This window comes from Glycine max, chromosome 9 (assembly GCF_000004515.6).
Source record: "Glycine max cultivar Williams 82 chromosome 9, Glycine_max_v4.0, whole genome shotgun sequence".
Lineage (NCBI taxonomy): Eukaryota > Viridiplantae > Streptophyta > Magnoliopsida > Fabales > Fabaceae > Glycine > Glycine max.
The window spans coordinates 49,372,130-49,388,911 of NC_038245.2; the positions used below are offsets into that span (position 1 = coordinate 49,372,130).

The following is a 16,782-nucleotide window of genomic DNA, read 5'->3' on the forward strand; positions in this document are numbered from 1 at the left end:
AGTCTTAATTGTATCTCAGGAAAACAAACAAAACTATCTTGGGTGTGCTCACCACCAACTAAATACTGAATGCCTCTCTCCCCAGTTTTTTAGCCCAAATGTTGCAACATTGTGATTTTTTTTATTCGTAAAAGAAACAAAGGCAAATACTAAGAGATTGATAACAACTCATACACCTAACCAGAACAATTGAGTTAGATTCTATTAATGTGTCAGTTTGATATTTAGGAGACGTTTGGTTCAAGGTATTGAGAAAGATATCTCAAAATATAGATTTGAGAATATTGCGTTCCCATGTTTGGTATAAGTTTTATAAAGCCCAAAAACAGTTGTTGATTCGTAGGAATATAAAATACTTATATTTATTTTACTTTCTTTTCCTATGTTAAAAATTGAATATCTTGTATTTTCATGAGAATGAAAGTTATTTTCTCCAATAATTACCCTTACCCACTTCATTGTACTAAAAAAAATACAATGTTATCACTTGAAACAAATGTTCCCTAGACATTTTTCAAAAAAATCTTTGAATAATAATAGGGACTAACATAATAAAAGAGAACGGAGAAATACTAGCCATACTCTCCTTTCAATATTTTTTAAGGTGATGATTGACCTGATTGTTTGTATGAAAATTCTAATGTAAAAAAAAAAAAAGTAAATATGTGATGAACAAAATGTATTAGTTATATAAAAAGGTATTTGATAATTGATAGAAAATTTTACTTCGACAGTAAATAATCGCACAATCCTTTCTATCTATGAGAATTATTTTTCACGTTCATTACCATGAGTGGTTGACCCATTTGGGTCACTTTTACAAATTTTTTATCAAAATGGATTCATTCTAAAACAAATTATTGACATGAGTCTATTCTGACCAAAATTCATATTTAAACTAACAATTTGAGGACATGAGAGTCTAGTCAACAAAAAAATGAAATAACAATTTTAAAATATTGTTTGACCCTTATCACATAAAAAAAAAGTAACAATTCAAAATTATTAGTTTGTCATGTCAAATCAAAGTAGCAATTCAAAATTGTTGATTTGTCACGTCAATGTTCAACAATTTGAAATTGCTAGTTGGTTGATACCGCAACTTGTAACCAATGTGCATGCAGCTCAAGTCTACAATTAAAAAATTGGTCGATGAGTTTGTGCTAACAAAAAATATGAGTAATATGAAAAAAATTATAAAATAAATAAAACATACATTTACTTTAATTAAATTAAGAAAGTAAATAAAAAAATAAAATACATTGATATTGTTTAAATAAATTGAAAAAATCATCCCAAGTAAAATCAATTTATTATATATTGTACAATTTAACATGTGAAACACATAAATAAATAATAATAAAATTCAATAAGTAATGCAAATTTAAAATAAGTAAATATACTTAAAGAAAAAAAATTGACTCATGTTATAAACAATGACATACAAACATCAACTTGGTTCTTCTATGCATGATATGCTTCATCAACTTCAAAGTTGGTGAAAGATATCATGTGTAGTGAAAAATAGTTAATGCCACATCGAAAAATTATAATATGTAGTTCCATTATTCCACATGCCATGTATATATTGGAGGAAGATTGATGTTTGCATGTCACCCTTTATGATGTATGATGATCAATTTTTTCTTCAAATGTATTTACTTATCTTAATTTTACATTATTTATTGAATTTTATTACTTATTTGTGTGTTTTACATTTTAAATTATACAATATATAATAAATTAATTTTTATTTAGGATGGTTTCTTAATTTATTTAACAACATTAATCTATGTTATTCTTATTTACTTACTTATTTTTTTTATCAAATTTAATAACAAAAGTACCTTCTTGCGGTTCATATATTAATAGTGGTAAGATAAGCTCACTTGACTCAATAGATGTTGTTTCCTCATTTGTGTATGAAGAATCACAATCAACTACATGTTCATCAAATCTTTCCTCAAAAAATGAGTAAAAATAAGTTTAATACAACATAGTCTCTCATAGTAGACTTGAGCTGCACATACACATATGAGTAGTTACAGGTTGCGGTATTAATGAATCAACAATTTTAAATTATTGAATCATGACATGACAAATAAAGAATTTTGAATGATTATATTTTGCTGTTTTGATCTGACAAGAGTGAAAAGTATTTAAAAATTTCATTCTTTTTGCTTACTTACGTTCTCAAATTTATCCGTTTGACCCTGAAGTTTGATTAAAACAAATCTATACCAATAATTTATTTTAAAATAAACCCATTTTTTATATAAAAAAATTGTAAAAATACCAAAATGGATAAATCGCTCCCATTATCATACTCATTAGTCAATAGTACTTTTCTTCCATAGTCCATAGTCCATACACATTACTCAACTCATCCTTTCTGGTTCTGGTTCAACACAGCACACCATTTCTAATGCTGTAAAATTTGTACCATGCAGCAAGGGGCTCTGCTTCTGCTTTTGTGCTTGGTCTCTCTGTTCCCCCTCACTCACTATGCCTGACTTTCTTGCCACAAACCCACTTACCTTTTCAGCTGCAGAATCTCCAAGATTCCCCTTCCTCAATTCACGCCCAACTCTTACACCAAGAACCCAACTCAACCCAAATTCCCGTGTCCTCTTTTCTCCCAAACCATCCAAAACCAGTTGCAATAACAAGAGTGTCTCTTTGGCACTGAGCTCCAGGTCGAATGAAGGGCCATCAAGGGGTTATGGCTTTTACAACGAGCTTGAGTTTGAGGACAGAAATGAGGAAACTTTGGGGTTGGAGATAAACCCTGTTGTTGCTGAGGATTCCCAGAGTGAAACTGAGTCTCTCCCATTTGATGGGGTGGAAGGTGATGATAATTATAAGGGAGAGGATGATTTGGTTCGGGTTCAGGGGGATGCAGATGGAGATGGGGATGGTTTGAAGAAAGATTATGATGATGACGATGATCAAGGTGAGAATGAGAAATTTGGAGGTAAACTTAGAGTCAGAAGAGGTAAACAGGTAATTAGAAGGTCGAATTTGTTGGCCAAGCAAGTGATCAGTATTCGCTCTGCGCTTAGCTTGGGGTTCGTTTCACAGCTTTGGGTGGACACTTCCTCTGTGAGTCTTGAAAATAGTTGCTGAACCTTAGTTTTGTGCTGATTGTTTGTTTGTTCATTTTGTTAGGGAGCAAGCTTTTTTTGGAATTTGTTAATAGTATTTGTTTGTTTTGTTGATAATGATGTCTTATTTGTGGGACTAAGAATTAATTTGTTTATATATTTTATCTTTTGGTGGATTCCATTTTCAGTGGATGGTGTTGTTTGTGGAGGTTAGACCAAACTTGCTCTCTGGGGATTCAGAGAAATTCCTTCTGGAGGACATTAGTCAGGTATAAGAAGTTTGGAATTTGGGATTGACCCCTTTCTCTGTTGAATGTGTATATGCTTGCTTCATACGTACTTTTCTGGAATGACGTCACATCACCACGTTGAACACAATATTCACGTCAAAACCGATAAAAAAAAAAGGCAGAAGCTAAAACAAATGCATCAAAAGGACGTGGATCGGGCATATGCGACTCCAAAGCAAACACACTGTTAGTCTTAGGATTGCTTTTATATCTATTTTGGGGATTTTTTGAATTTTTGGCCTGCAATAATATGAAAGATATTAGCATTACTTAGGAATTTCCCAGGCGGAGGGCTTGCTAAACCTTTTTGTCAAAAGTTTCCAATGCATTGTGTGTTCAGATGGCAAATTTCCAGCTTGGCTTTGTTTTGTAAGGGTTTTAAACCCTTGTGTTGAAAGTTTCCAATGCATTTTATGTTCTGATGGCAAATATCCCGCTTGGCTTTGTACTTTGTCTTGTGGCTGTATTGAACTCCTAATAGTAAATATGGTGTAGCTTGTTATTTTGCCAACAAGTAACTTGGGTATTTCACTATATTGAGTATTCTGCATGTTCCTTTTTCAGATTGGAGATGTTGTCCTTGTCCAGGATGAAAGTGTGATAGACAATGAATTTAAAATGGTTGGATTGGAGACACTGGTATGTTTTACTGTTTTACACGACTCAAACTTGTGGATTAGTATTTTTTTAAATTGTTTATTTGAGTTCATTATCTGGCAGAATATGGATAAGAAGTGTCTTTAACTATATGTATTATGTGGTACTCAAACTCTGATGTGTTGCTGAAAGAGTGCAGATTTATTATGTTTCATGCAAAGACTGAAATCTTGCCTTAGAGGGAAACATTTATATTGTTTAAAGTATCTGGCCATATAATAGTTGTTTCTTTTTTCTTCTATGGTTTGTAAATTATGTCAACATAACCCCTGATAATTTCATGTTGTCAGATGTTTATTTATGGATTTGGTTAGGAGAATGTGATCTCTCCTTTTTTGAATACTCTTTTTCCTTCTAACTAAAGAGTAAATTTCTCTATTTGAATATTTATGAATGTGGATCTCAAGAACTTTTATTTGAATGTGTTCAATATATCCTCACATGGGTTATCCAGTTGCATTGTAAGATGTTATTTTATAGCTAACATTAGTGGTGGATTTAGGTGAAGATTACAAGGCTAACACATTTAGCATACATCTTAAGCCTATCCAAGTACATATCGGACTAGTTACAGGAGTAATTTGCAAACCTGATTAGGATTTTATTCAAATTTCTTTATTTGTTATCACAAATGATGTATAATAAGACCAAAGCTATACTACTCAAAGCGGATCGGAATAAAGAATTTCTTTGTGACTTTGGTTCTTTGAGAACTACGAACTTATTTGATTCTTTCAGTTGGGTTCAAATCAGAGTAAGAAGCCCATGACTTGTTGCTTAGAAAAGCAAGAACCTTGGTATAAGGCATGGATAGTCAACGCCACAACCAGATAAAATTACCTAGTTGATAAGTTGGATGAACACACCAATGAAAGAATCAGATAAGTTCATACCTTTTGGGTTCACATCAATAGGGTGCTTCACAGCTTGACACTAGGTAATTGCAATGAATTTTTCTTTAATTTTTTTTCAAAATGAATTTGGCATTTAAATTGCCAGCTGGGTAGCTTGAATTTATTTATTTATTTGGTGAAGAGGGAAATCATCAAGACATTAAACTAACATTTGGAGTGTAGTAGATGTGACTTACAAATACGTTGAATTTCATCATCATTTACTTTGAGCTATTTTAAGCAAGAGAGATAGAGACAGAAGCCAGACATGATTCAAGGTTTCAAACAGCTGAAAAAATAAGGGGGAATCAATCATGGCTTGTTTATTATGTCTCTTAAATTGATATAAGTTAGGGGATATCTTAATTTGGTTGCATTTACTAGGTTGGATACAAAGTTGTAACACCCTCTCGAAGGAATATTGGAAAGGTGAGTATATATCTCTTGCACCATGTTAATTTCACCAAATTATTCATCTGTTATGTAATTATGGAAATCTTAAATTTTAGGTGCGAGGGTACACTTTCAGTATCAATTCAGGTGCTGTTGAAGAACTTGAACTTGATTCATTTGGACTATCCATTATTCCATCAAGTTTGGTAAGTGGGTGCAGTTAATAGTACATGTACAGAACTAGATTGCATGCAAGTTCTGTCAATTTAATTGAAAATATGCTAACAAACTTGTTACATGTTAGGTGAGTACCTACGCTTTGCTGGTTGAGGACGTGCTGGAAGTAGTATTTGACGCAGTTGTTGTGCATGAAGCTGCAGCTTTACGAATTCAAAGGCTTTCTAAGGTACCTTTAGTTCAAGAATAAAACTGCCAGGTTTGCTTGGTGATATACATTGCTTCTGTTTCTTAGCTGCTGAAAGTTTTTATGGATAATGCATAGAAGCATAAAATTCTGATACCTGCCGTTTGGTTTCTCCTGCATATGGCATATTAGGTTCATGCTTTAAGTAGAGTCATCTATTTATATTTGGTAATTTTTGGCTTTGTTCCATTTTATATGAGATAGTTGATAGTTGATGCTGCCATCTTTGCCATAGTTTCAAAAACTAGACTGGACTGGTCAGTTTGATTGATTAGACCGAGAACCAGTTCGGATCAAGATCTGATCAAGTTGTCAGTCTAGATAATCCAAAAAATCAGGAAAGTAAAAAACCAGTTTGAACTGGTTTTTAAAAAAGTATTTTAAAAATTTACTTCTTAATTATTTTAAAAATAAACAAAGACCTGTATGAGATTTGCATGTGTTGCTATTATTTAACTATTTATTATGAATGCTTTATCTTTTAAGACATGTAAAATGATTATTTTTATAGTAATCTAAAATTTTATTTATGTAATTTATTACTAAATATATTATATAATATTAAAATATATATTTAATTATTACCAATTTGGTCCCTGTTTAACTATGGTTGAACTATGAACACAGACTAAATACCTTCTCAATTACTAGTTTAGTTTTGAAAACGTTGATCTTTGTAATAACTAATAAGCCTACTTAGTTTGGTTTTGAAAACATTGAACAGAGAATAAATCTAGGACCTTTCTTTTTATTTTTTAGGACCTGTCTCATTAAAATAAATTCAAATATTTGGGCATCCTTTATTCGTTCTTTGTAATAACTAATAAGCCATTGATTTATTTTGTCCTATTGATCATAAAGCAACCCATCTGTTTGTGCTAGGGGTTTTTGGGCAACCAGAATGTGAGAATTTCAGTGGATGATTTTGAAGATTTAGACTCTGAACAATCTGATACATACGGTCCTATTTCAATGAGAAGAAAAAGTACCGGAGGAAAGAAACCTAATCAAAGAGATTGGGATGATGAAGATAATTGGGAGCTTCCGATGGACTATCCTTGATTCTAATGGATTTTCTACTAAATTTCATGTAAAACACATTTTTGTTTATTAAAAATAATGAAAATTTGAATAAACCTATTAAATACACCAAAAGGAAATTCTTTTACTTTTTCACTTTTGGTTATGAGTAGGTTTTCATTTAGTTGTACAGTTAGTTTCATCGAATTTCTTTAGATTTTTTTTTGGATATTTATTTTAGCAATCTCTGTCCTATAGTATTTCCTATCCACACTGAATAAATGATCGACATGTAATGATAAGCAATTTCCTATAGTTTGACAAAGATGGTGTTTCTTCTTTTGATAAGCAATTAAATGTGTATTGAAAAAAAGTGCGCTCTTTCATCTGTAATGATTTCAATCATCATAATTAGAATTATTATATATAATAATTTATTAAATTAAATAAGGTAAAAAACATTTCAATACATGCATTATTTATTCTATAATCTTTCAATAATTTATTATTTATTTATAGAATAAATAATGTATGTAATGAAAGATAGAAATTATAGAATAAATATTTTATCTGCCCGATGGCATTCATGCAATTGTATAGAAAGATATTAGTTTAAACTTTATATAATTTTATTTTGAACTTTTTGGTTTTTTTCCGTGTAAACTCACAAGGCCGTATTCTATTAAACTTTTGAATTTGAATTTAGGATATTTTTTTTAAAACAAAAAAGTACCGTTAGTGCCAGGTCATATTTTTAAAAATTAATTTCTACCCATTGGCTAAGATTTAAAATGATGCTTTTTTTAAAAAAAATATAAATATAAAAAAAATATTGGCATTTCTCTTTAAATTGGAGAAAAAGCATTGTTGGAAGTAAAGCTTATTTTCATCATAATATAGTTATAAATTGTAAATTCATGTTACAAAATATCAATTTACTTTAACTCACCGAAAATGTCTAATTCGATTAGTACATAACATGTTTAATTGAGCGGCGGTGCTTTTGAGAGATTCAGGTTGAATCCAACACTATTTTTGTATTGCTTCAGATTTTCACATCCTCGATATTTTTGGATATGGATGCAAATCCAAACACTCACATCTATTGGTGTTTGATTCCTACAAATAAAACAAAATATTTTAACCTGTTAATTATTCAAAATTTAACTCTTTATTAGTAACAATGTAAAACATAAAATTTAGTTAAAGTGAGCTTAGATCTAAAATGTAATCAAATTGTGTGCCAATCTATATATTTTTTTTAAAATTAGGCGAGAATCCAATGTAGTAAACTTTTTTAAAAGCAAAAATCATTATTAGCAAGCCCTACCCCAAGTCCAAAAAAAAAAAAAGCACTAGCCGTTAGCGCCTGTCTGGTTTCAAATTCAAAACTCACCTCATGCTTATGTCTTCTCCACCTCTTTTATTCACCCCTCCCTTTCACTTCCCCTTCACCTCCCAATCCCAAATCAATAACAAACAAACCAAACACGACATAAACGCAAATGCAAATGCAAACGCAGATGCTAACTCCGACGACCGGAGTACCGAAGCTCCGGCCGCGATCCGGCCGGACGCCGCTTCAGCTTAAGAACTCTCCGGCCGATCCCATCCAGCCTTCCGCGAAGCTCAAGTCGAAGCCATATTTTGAGATTTCGTTGATCGATAAAGAGAACAATCCGATCGCCGCCGTTGCGGTTCCGCCGGCTGTGCCGCCGGAGACGTCGCTGGCGGAGGAGCTCAGCGCGGTCAAGAAGAAGCTGGAGAGGATGAGGGCGGACAAGGAGAGAACGGAGAAAATACTGAACGAGAAACACGCGCTGCTGGACGCGTGGATGAAGGAGATGGAAGAGCGAGGGGAGAATCAGAAGAACTTCGAGATAGAGGTTGACCGGTTGTTCCGGTTGAAGGAACTCAAGTATCGCTGCATGGTTCGCACAACAATAACAACACATTTTCGGTTCGATTCGTTTTTCAGCTTAGATTTCTCGGTGCTGATTTTTTTTCTTTCTCTTTTATTGGAACAGAGAGTTTCTCCGATGAGAACGCTTAGGGAGAAGGAACAAGGAAAGATCGTGAACGAAGCGCCATCGCAATCATCGGAGGTACTTGATTTTCTAATTTAATTTTGTGGTTTTTGCATGTATTAGTCGATTGAAGAGAGCGAGAATTGAGAAATGTGCCTTTGTTTTGGTGTTGAGAAGGTGAAAACAGAGGAAACAATGGCATCGGAATCGGAATCGGAATCGGAATCTGAATCTGTTGGAGGTGAATGCCAAGTTCTGCAGAGTCCTGGTTCAGCTTGTTCACAAACTCATACTACACACACAAAATCCGATAGTTGAGACAGAGTTTCTTTATGGAATTTTTCAATACATAATTGCTCGTTATGTTTTTTTTTCCTCTTCAATTTATGTGAATTTCACATTGCTATTTGTACTTCTTTTTCATTATTATCATTACTTTTTAAGAAAGAAAATGGCTCAATTTATATGGCTGATAATCGATAAACTTGAAAGCATTCTGTTGATATTTCCTTTTCTCTTTTTCCTCCCTCTTTTATGTTCAGCTATTACTCAGACGATCACAGCGTATATATTGTAATCAAATGGAGAATTAGCCATCTATGGTTTCGTTCCCAAGGCAATTTAATTATGCCCTAAAATTGAAATCTATGCCTGTTATGCAAGACATTTAATCATGTTAGTTTAATTGCAAGGAAAGCATTTTTTTAAAGGAAAGTAAACAACATAGATTTTTTTGACTGAAAGTTAACAGCATATTAACGTGTTTAATTATTTTTAGTGTGAAATATCTATCAATATTATCATGATTAACTTCCGTTGGCTTAAAAAAAGTTTTCTTAGGCTTAGTTGACCAATATGAATAGAAAATTTTCTTTTAATTATGCTTTTTTTTCTTAAAAAAACCCAAATATTTACTTAAAATTTTGAGTCCACTTCATACTTTTTATACATTCATAAACTAGCATCATTTTTTTTTTTTGTTTTTTTAAGATTAAATTAAATTCTCACTGGATTGCATATTCAGGGATCAAAATCTTAATTTACTTCCCAAACAAAATTTATTATGCTCCCTTAGTGTAAAAAATTTACATTATTATGAAATACATATCATTAGAGTTTTGCCGATAGAACTATACTTTATTTCAACCCAAATCTTCAATTTTGGGTTTGTTTTGAAACATATTATGTGGGGTGGGGTGTCTGTTTTTAAGCATTCTGCCATGACTATAAGTGAAATGATCCATGTGACGTCAAGGCAGCATTAAGAGGGCATGGCATTTCACCATTCCCTTTGGCGGAACAGGAATGGCTTTTTTTTCAGCTTTTCAGAAGTTGCTTCAGGTTTTTCAGGAGCTTCAGTTGCACGTCAGCTTTTTTAGGTGTGTATTTCGCCAATACGGATGGCAAAATATTTGTAATTAAAAAAAAATTCCCCCATTCCTAATGGTGAAATGGTTGGGTATATAATAAAAAAAATTATTTCGACTGCCTATACCGAAAATTGCTTGAAAATTGCTTCGCACTCCAGAAGAGACACACCACTTTCACTTTCAATTCAAGTATTCTTTCTCCATTCTTCGTGGTATTTGTCTCTCGTTTTAGATAGTATGTCTAACTTTCAAGTAATATTTTTTTAGAATTAAGTTTTAATTTAAAGTTTAACTGCAATAGTATTTTTTATAATTAGATTTTTATATTTTGAAGTTTTTGTTGTTATGATTAATTATTTATAATATTGTTTTAGGTATATGAAGAATTCAGTTATAATAGTTTTATATTTTAATGAAAGAGTATACGAACAAAATGATAATATAATATTTGAAGGCAGTAAAAAAGCGGTTCAAATCAAACGTAGAATAAGTTTTAATGTTTTGAAAAAAATTGGAAATAAGATAAAGTTATAAAATAATAAAATTATTTCTCGTATAACTTCTAAATTTTTAGTTTCAAGAAAATATGTTACATTATAAATTTGTGATGACAAAATTGTTAAAATTCAATTAAATGTGGAATAAGTTTTAATGTTTAAAAAAAATTGAAGATAAGATAAAATTATAAAATAATAAAATTATTTCTTGTATAACTTTTAAATTTTTAGTTTCAAGAAAATATATTACGTTATAAATTTGTGATAACCAAAATGTTAAAACTATGATCAAATCATGACATGTACTGATCTTTCATACTGCTCACATCCTGATAGTCATAGCTTTATGCTCACAGTTATCAAACTTGTTTAACCATTATTCTCACATAGTTCTACATATTAATTTATCATCAATAAAAATCTAGACATATGTATGCTATATGAGAATAAAAAAACATACCAAAAGTGCATGTCTGAACATCATATTTACATGCTAGTAAGTGTCATATATCATAATAATGAAATCCACGAAAAGATATCTAAGCTCTACAGATTAAGGTTGTGAACTTATTGCAATCAAATTGGTGTAACTATGGTGTATACATGATAACTGTGAGAAATAATGGTTAAACAAGTTTGATAACGAATATGTAGAACTTGAATAATTTGATAGGCATTACAAACTGTTAATATAAACCAATAATTAAGAAAAAGACACGTGTATAATCTTATAAAGCCTAAAAATAAATAGCAACCACCAACTAATCAAATTATTTAAATTCTACTCATTTTTTCTGACAACTGACTAATAAATGTTCTTAAACGCAATGGCCACGTGATATATAATTTGGCATGATCTCCCAATGGGATCCTTAGTCAGTGTTGCCATGTTCTTAACTTTGATTGTTTGCCTTCAATAAAAATCTTCATTAATCAAGAACTTGCGGCTTGAGGATCTTTCTTAGATTGAACACTTGCCACAAAAAAAAAACACCTCTTCTTTTACTTTGACAGCTTCTCTTGCATCATATCTTTTAGAGTTAAGTATCAGTTTTTAGAGTTAAGCATCAGGCAAATTCTCAAATATTTACAAGTTAAATAATGTTGCATAATTACTTGTATAAGTAATATTGTTACTTAACCATTTTTTAACAATAAAAAATATATTTTCTAGAAGCAACTCATTTAACATTTACGGATGAAAATAAAAAAAGCTCTTTAGTATGAAGTGGAGACAGAAAACCTCTTAAACAACTCAACAAGCATCTATATACTTTGAATACTCTTAGAAGAAAAATAATTATAAGCATACATTCATTTTCTATTCTATTACATTTTCATATTTGATTTTAATAAAAATTTCCCGTGCTTAAATACTTTTTTAGCTTTTTTCTTTTCATAATTATGTTATGTTATTAGTACGAAGTCTAAGTTTTGGGTTTCATTGAACAAGTTTCACAACAATTCAAGAATTAACCTGACTTATTTTACCACTTCTAAGTCTAAAAAAAAAAAGTACAGGCGGTAGACTTTATTTAAGAGATTTAACCATTAATTTTACCGATTTAATTAGGAAAATAAAATGTATATGCTTATTTCTTAACAGTATATATATGGTTTAGTTTTTAAGTAGCCTAAAATTATTGACATGAGGAAAAACTATTTCTCATTTTTTTTTGTCCAAAATATAATTAAGTTGAGGACTTGAGGTTCTAAAAAATAAAGTGAATAAAAATTGAAAGAAAAGCCGCAGTGGAAAAGAAAGAAAGATGAATTAGTTCAGTGCTTAGGTCAGTTGATGAGGAAATTGTTATGATTGAGGTACAGGCAATTATGGTAAGACAAGTTTGGTTTTGGGAAAGGACAAAAAAAGTGCATGCAGATGCAGATGCAGATGCAGGTGCCTTACATGCACAAGTTGAATGCTAAGGCACCAAGACACGTGTCTCATTCATCACTCCTAACATATCGATAGAGTGAGATCGATGACACCAACCTTTATCTGCAAACTCTTTTCCTGCTATTTTTACTTATATATATTTCATCAACATTTTAATAATTAAGAATATGTTTAAATGAATTTTATGAAAGAAATGTCAGGACACACTGGCTGACATAATTTTATTTAACATTTTTTCAGATATATGAATAAAACTTATATTAGTCTTATTAGATATATAAACATCATTAATTATTTAATGAAACATATTCTTATATATATAATTTAACCCGTAAAATAAGTTAAATTGAAAAGAGAATGTTAAAAGAATTATTTGTTAACATTCTTCAACAAATTATAAAGGTGCAAATATTTTAAAATAGTAATAAGATGTATTTCCTCACTTAGAGTTTAACCATTTTTCACTTTTCTAAAGAGATGATGTAAGCTAGAAAAAAAGAGAAGGACGATTTGTTTAAGAAAAATATTTTTTAAAAAAAGTAATTTTTTTAAGGAATAGATAGAGATTGCTTTTTTTTTTTTAATTAAAAAAAGTAAGAAAATTATTTTTAAAAAATAATTTAAACTAATACATAATGAAAATAAAAAATTATTTATTCCATTAAGAAATGTTTATGTTATAAAAAAAAAAGCATTATCATCATTCCTCTCAATCCTCAATACTCTTCCCAGCTACCTTGCATAAACGTTTCGACAAGAAAGTATTATCATCAATTTTGTATTTTTAATCTGATCAAATAAGAAAAAGAGATAATAAAAGTTTTTCGTCTTTTAATTTGTTTTTATTTTTATGAGTAATCTTTTATTTTATTATTTAAACTAAACAACTTAAATAATATATTTATTTATTTTACTTATTTTCTTTGCTCTTTATTTCATGCTCCCATGTTTCTAATCTGTCAAAAAATAACAGAGTTTTATTTTATCTTGCCGGTCCCTTTCCAACATGCAACTTGTGTGTATTGATGCTCCGACTGCTTAGTCATAGATTTCGAATAAAAGAATACAAAAAAAAAAAAAACTGGCCATAATATTTTGTATCTTGTTAGGAGTATGTCTTTTCTTCTTCTTCCAATTACTAATTTCCAGTTAGATCATAAATTGCAACACATACTATGAGAACAAGTCTAATACTAGAAAAAAAAGAACACTATTTAGCGACCCAATATTCTTTATTAAAAATTATAAAATTTATAGATTTCGTATCTAATTTAATGAGTCTTCTAATAATATTTATCTATTACTAATAAAAAGTTTCCTTAAAAAAATACTAATAAAAATTTGTTATAAAGTATTACTAACACTCCTCTTATTTTAATTTTAATAAGAATACAGTTGGAAGGAAAATATTAATCAGGTCTTGCATTTCTAAAACACCGATTGTAGTAGTAATTTCGAAACATAATTAAAAAAATTAAAGACATCTATACATATAACACTGAAGGAATATCTCAAAAACCGTAGAGATAAAAATATGACCGTGTCTTTGCTTCAACAATCAACACTGTGAAATTTTGAGATGGTATGATTCCAGAGTCCTGAAAAGGAAATTTATTAATTTGTTTCCCAATTTAATTTTTGAGGTAGCCGTAGTGCCTGGGCTAACTAGGCTAGGAGTGGATTTATGGAAAAGAAAGAGTGAGTATTAAGTATTCATCTGTCCCAACTCCTCGTTAGTGGTTACTGACATACTTCTTGCAACATCAACTTATAAAATATTCTTGCAACATCGTATTCATCTGTAGTGGTTACTGACATGATGAAACAACATCAACTTATAAAATATTCCTGCAACATCGTATTCATCTGTCCCTTAACACATGATGCCGGACTATGTAAGTTTATTTAATTATTTCTCAAAGAAAAATGCTCATTATTTATGCACAACAAATTTTTGAAAAAAAAGCATATGTCATTTTTTGTGGGTATGCCGAAGATGATGTTAGAAATGCGGATATGCTCATAGTATGAATAAATATATATAAATGGGCATGTATTACCCAATTTTGTAAGGTTGTTTGAGTACTGATAGATTTTGGCATCGCATTTTCTTGGAAGTCACAAGTGACAACTCTGCATGGAGTCCTTTCATTCTGCCCTGAACAGCACCTTAATAAACCTCTACATTCCCCCAATGAAATCTCCTTGTTCTCGATTAAACAAATTTCGATTATGATAAAAAGTTCTTATGGATTTGAAATCTCAATTTTCACACACAAAATCAACATGCCAAAAGATTTGATACCAATGGAGGCTTGGTGATCACTGGACAAAATAAAACCATGGTCGGAAGTTAGAAAGGTTGCCGCCAAAAATTGCCTCCAACGACCAATGGTGGTGATCTACGATAGGGTGGGGGGATTTAGTGGGCAAAACCTACAATATAAACTTTGAAATGAGATTAATCTAGCAACTTAAAAAACACGTTTTTTTAGTTGAACAACACAACAATAGTAAAACTAAGAATTTTGTTTTTGACTGAAACTAAGAATTTAATTGGAATATGCTATAATGTAAATCTTTTATAAATTGTCATTTAATCATACATTCTCATATCTTTTATGAATTTTCATTTAAATATTTTATTTGACTTTTCAAAAAAAGAATATTATATCTAAAATAATTTTTGAGTAGTTATAACTTATAATAAATAACAAAAATTATTATTTTTTAAATATAGTGGTAAACACATTAGTGATTAAAGGAAATATTACTACTACATTCTCCAATATAGTCTTTTTATACTATTTTATTAGATAAATTTATGCCAGACTGAGTCAATTTGAAGTAAAATCCATTTTAGTTAGTAAGTGAAACTCTTAAAATTAGTTACTAAAACCCCTACTATTTTGGTACCCCAAATCTTAATAAAATTTAACCAATAATGCATTTCTACCAATTTTCTTAAGCTATTTTCTATCAATATTCTTACAAAAGAGTTTAAAGCTGTCTTCGAATAATACAGATAATAATAAATATTATTTTAAAGGGAAGACAAAGGATAATAAAGAAGGTATGGACTTTGGACATGGTGGGTGGTCCGAACTCCGAAGAAGGATGTTGAAGTTATATTAGATCTTAACTAATCTAAGTTGAATTCAAATGATATGACTTTTCAAACTCTTTTTTTTTCCTATTCACAATAGTTAAACTCAATATTTTATGAAAAAAAAACAAGCATTTTACCACTTGAGTCTATAGCAGCTCTGCAATAATTTTTAAAAACGTGTATATACTCTTGCATCATCAAATGTCAATATATACGCTGTAAAAAAATTGTCAATATATACTTTTAAAAAATGTCAACATATATGAAAACTGATAATATGACACCTTTAAAACATATTTTTTTAACATATTTTAATCTTTTAAAGTAATATAAAATTATAAACAATTCTCATTAAATAATTGTTAAAATATTATATGACCAACAACCTTAATAAAATTTAATTAATAATGAAGATAATATTATAGCATTTTTTTTCTTAATGCATAAATTATTAGTCCGCATTACAAAACACATAAATTATTAATCCGCATAAAAAAACACATCAATTATTAGTGTAAGATTGTTGTTATCTTTTTTTTTATTATTTTATTTTTATCAAAATTCAGAGTTATGGTAAGGTAAATTGAGAAAAAACAATTCCAATTAGGTCCGCATCAACAATCAAAACAACACACTCCATTATATTAAAAATTAAAGAAAAAATAAAAATCACAAAAGACAAACGACCAAAATCCATATACAATCATGAGAATTTAAAGACATTACGGTTGCTATTTAGATAGTGAGATTGGGTTTAAGTTTTGAATACACCACTATTTGTTTTTTACATCAATACACACTTGGTGTGATATTTTTTTGACTTAAATAAACTTTTGATGTATTTGTAATGTTTTTTAATATTAGTGTTGATAAATTTGTAAATTTTTAATTTTAATTTCTATATAATGTTTTACTCATTTTTAAACTATGCAAATTTGCATTTTTCCAAATACCTATGAGCGAGAAGATTACAAAATAAAAAAATTAGAATCTTACCTATTGAAAACTCTAGTACAATGTCTTAAACAATTTTTAAAAATTAACCATTAACGATTAATATTATTTTTTTATAAAAAAATATAAGTGTCTTAAGAGAGA

The 16,782-nt window shown here is 29.8% G+C and overlaps 2 protein-coding genes across 2 annotated transcripts; both read left to right on the plus strand.

The window, feature by feature from the left end:
• The first annotated feature begins 2,317 nt into the window (after positions 1-2,317).
• Positions 2,318-6,916, plus strand: LOC102666395 (uncharacterized). The gene is made up of 7 exons (XM_006587858.4): positions 2,318-3,102; positions 3,293-3,373; positions 3,959-4,033; positions 5,329-5,373; positions 5,454-5,543; positions 5,642-5,743; positions 6,644-6,916. The coding sequence occupies exons 1-7, from the start codon at positions 2,506-2,508 to the stop codon at positions 6,821-6,823; spliced, it is 1,170 nt and encodes a 389-aa protein (XP_006587921.1). The 5' UTR covers positions 2,318-2,505; the 3' UTR covers positions 6,824-6,916.
• A 1,279-nt stretch (positions 6,917-8,195) lies between these two features.
• Positions 8,196-9,311, plus strand: LOC100811911 (uncharacterized). Its single transcript, XM_003533607.5, has 3 exons — positions 8,196-8,712; positions 8,809-8,886; positions 8,986-9,311. Exons 1-3 carry the CDS (start codon positions 8,287-8,289, stop codon positions 9,124-9,126), a joined length of 645 nt encoding a protein of 214 aa, XP_003533655.1. The 5' UTR covers positions 8,196-8,286; the 3' UTR covers positions 9,127-9,311.
• The last annotated feature ends 7,471 nt before the right edge of the window (positions 9,312-16,782 follow it).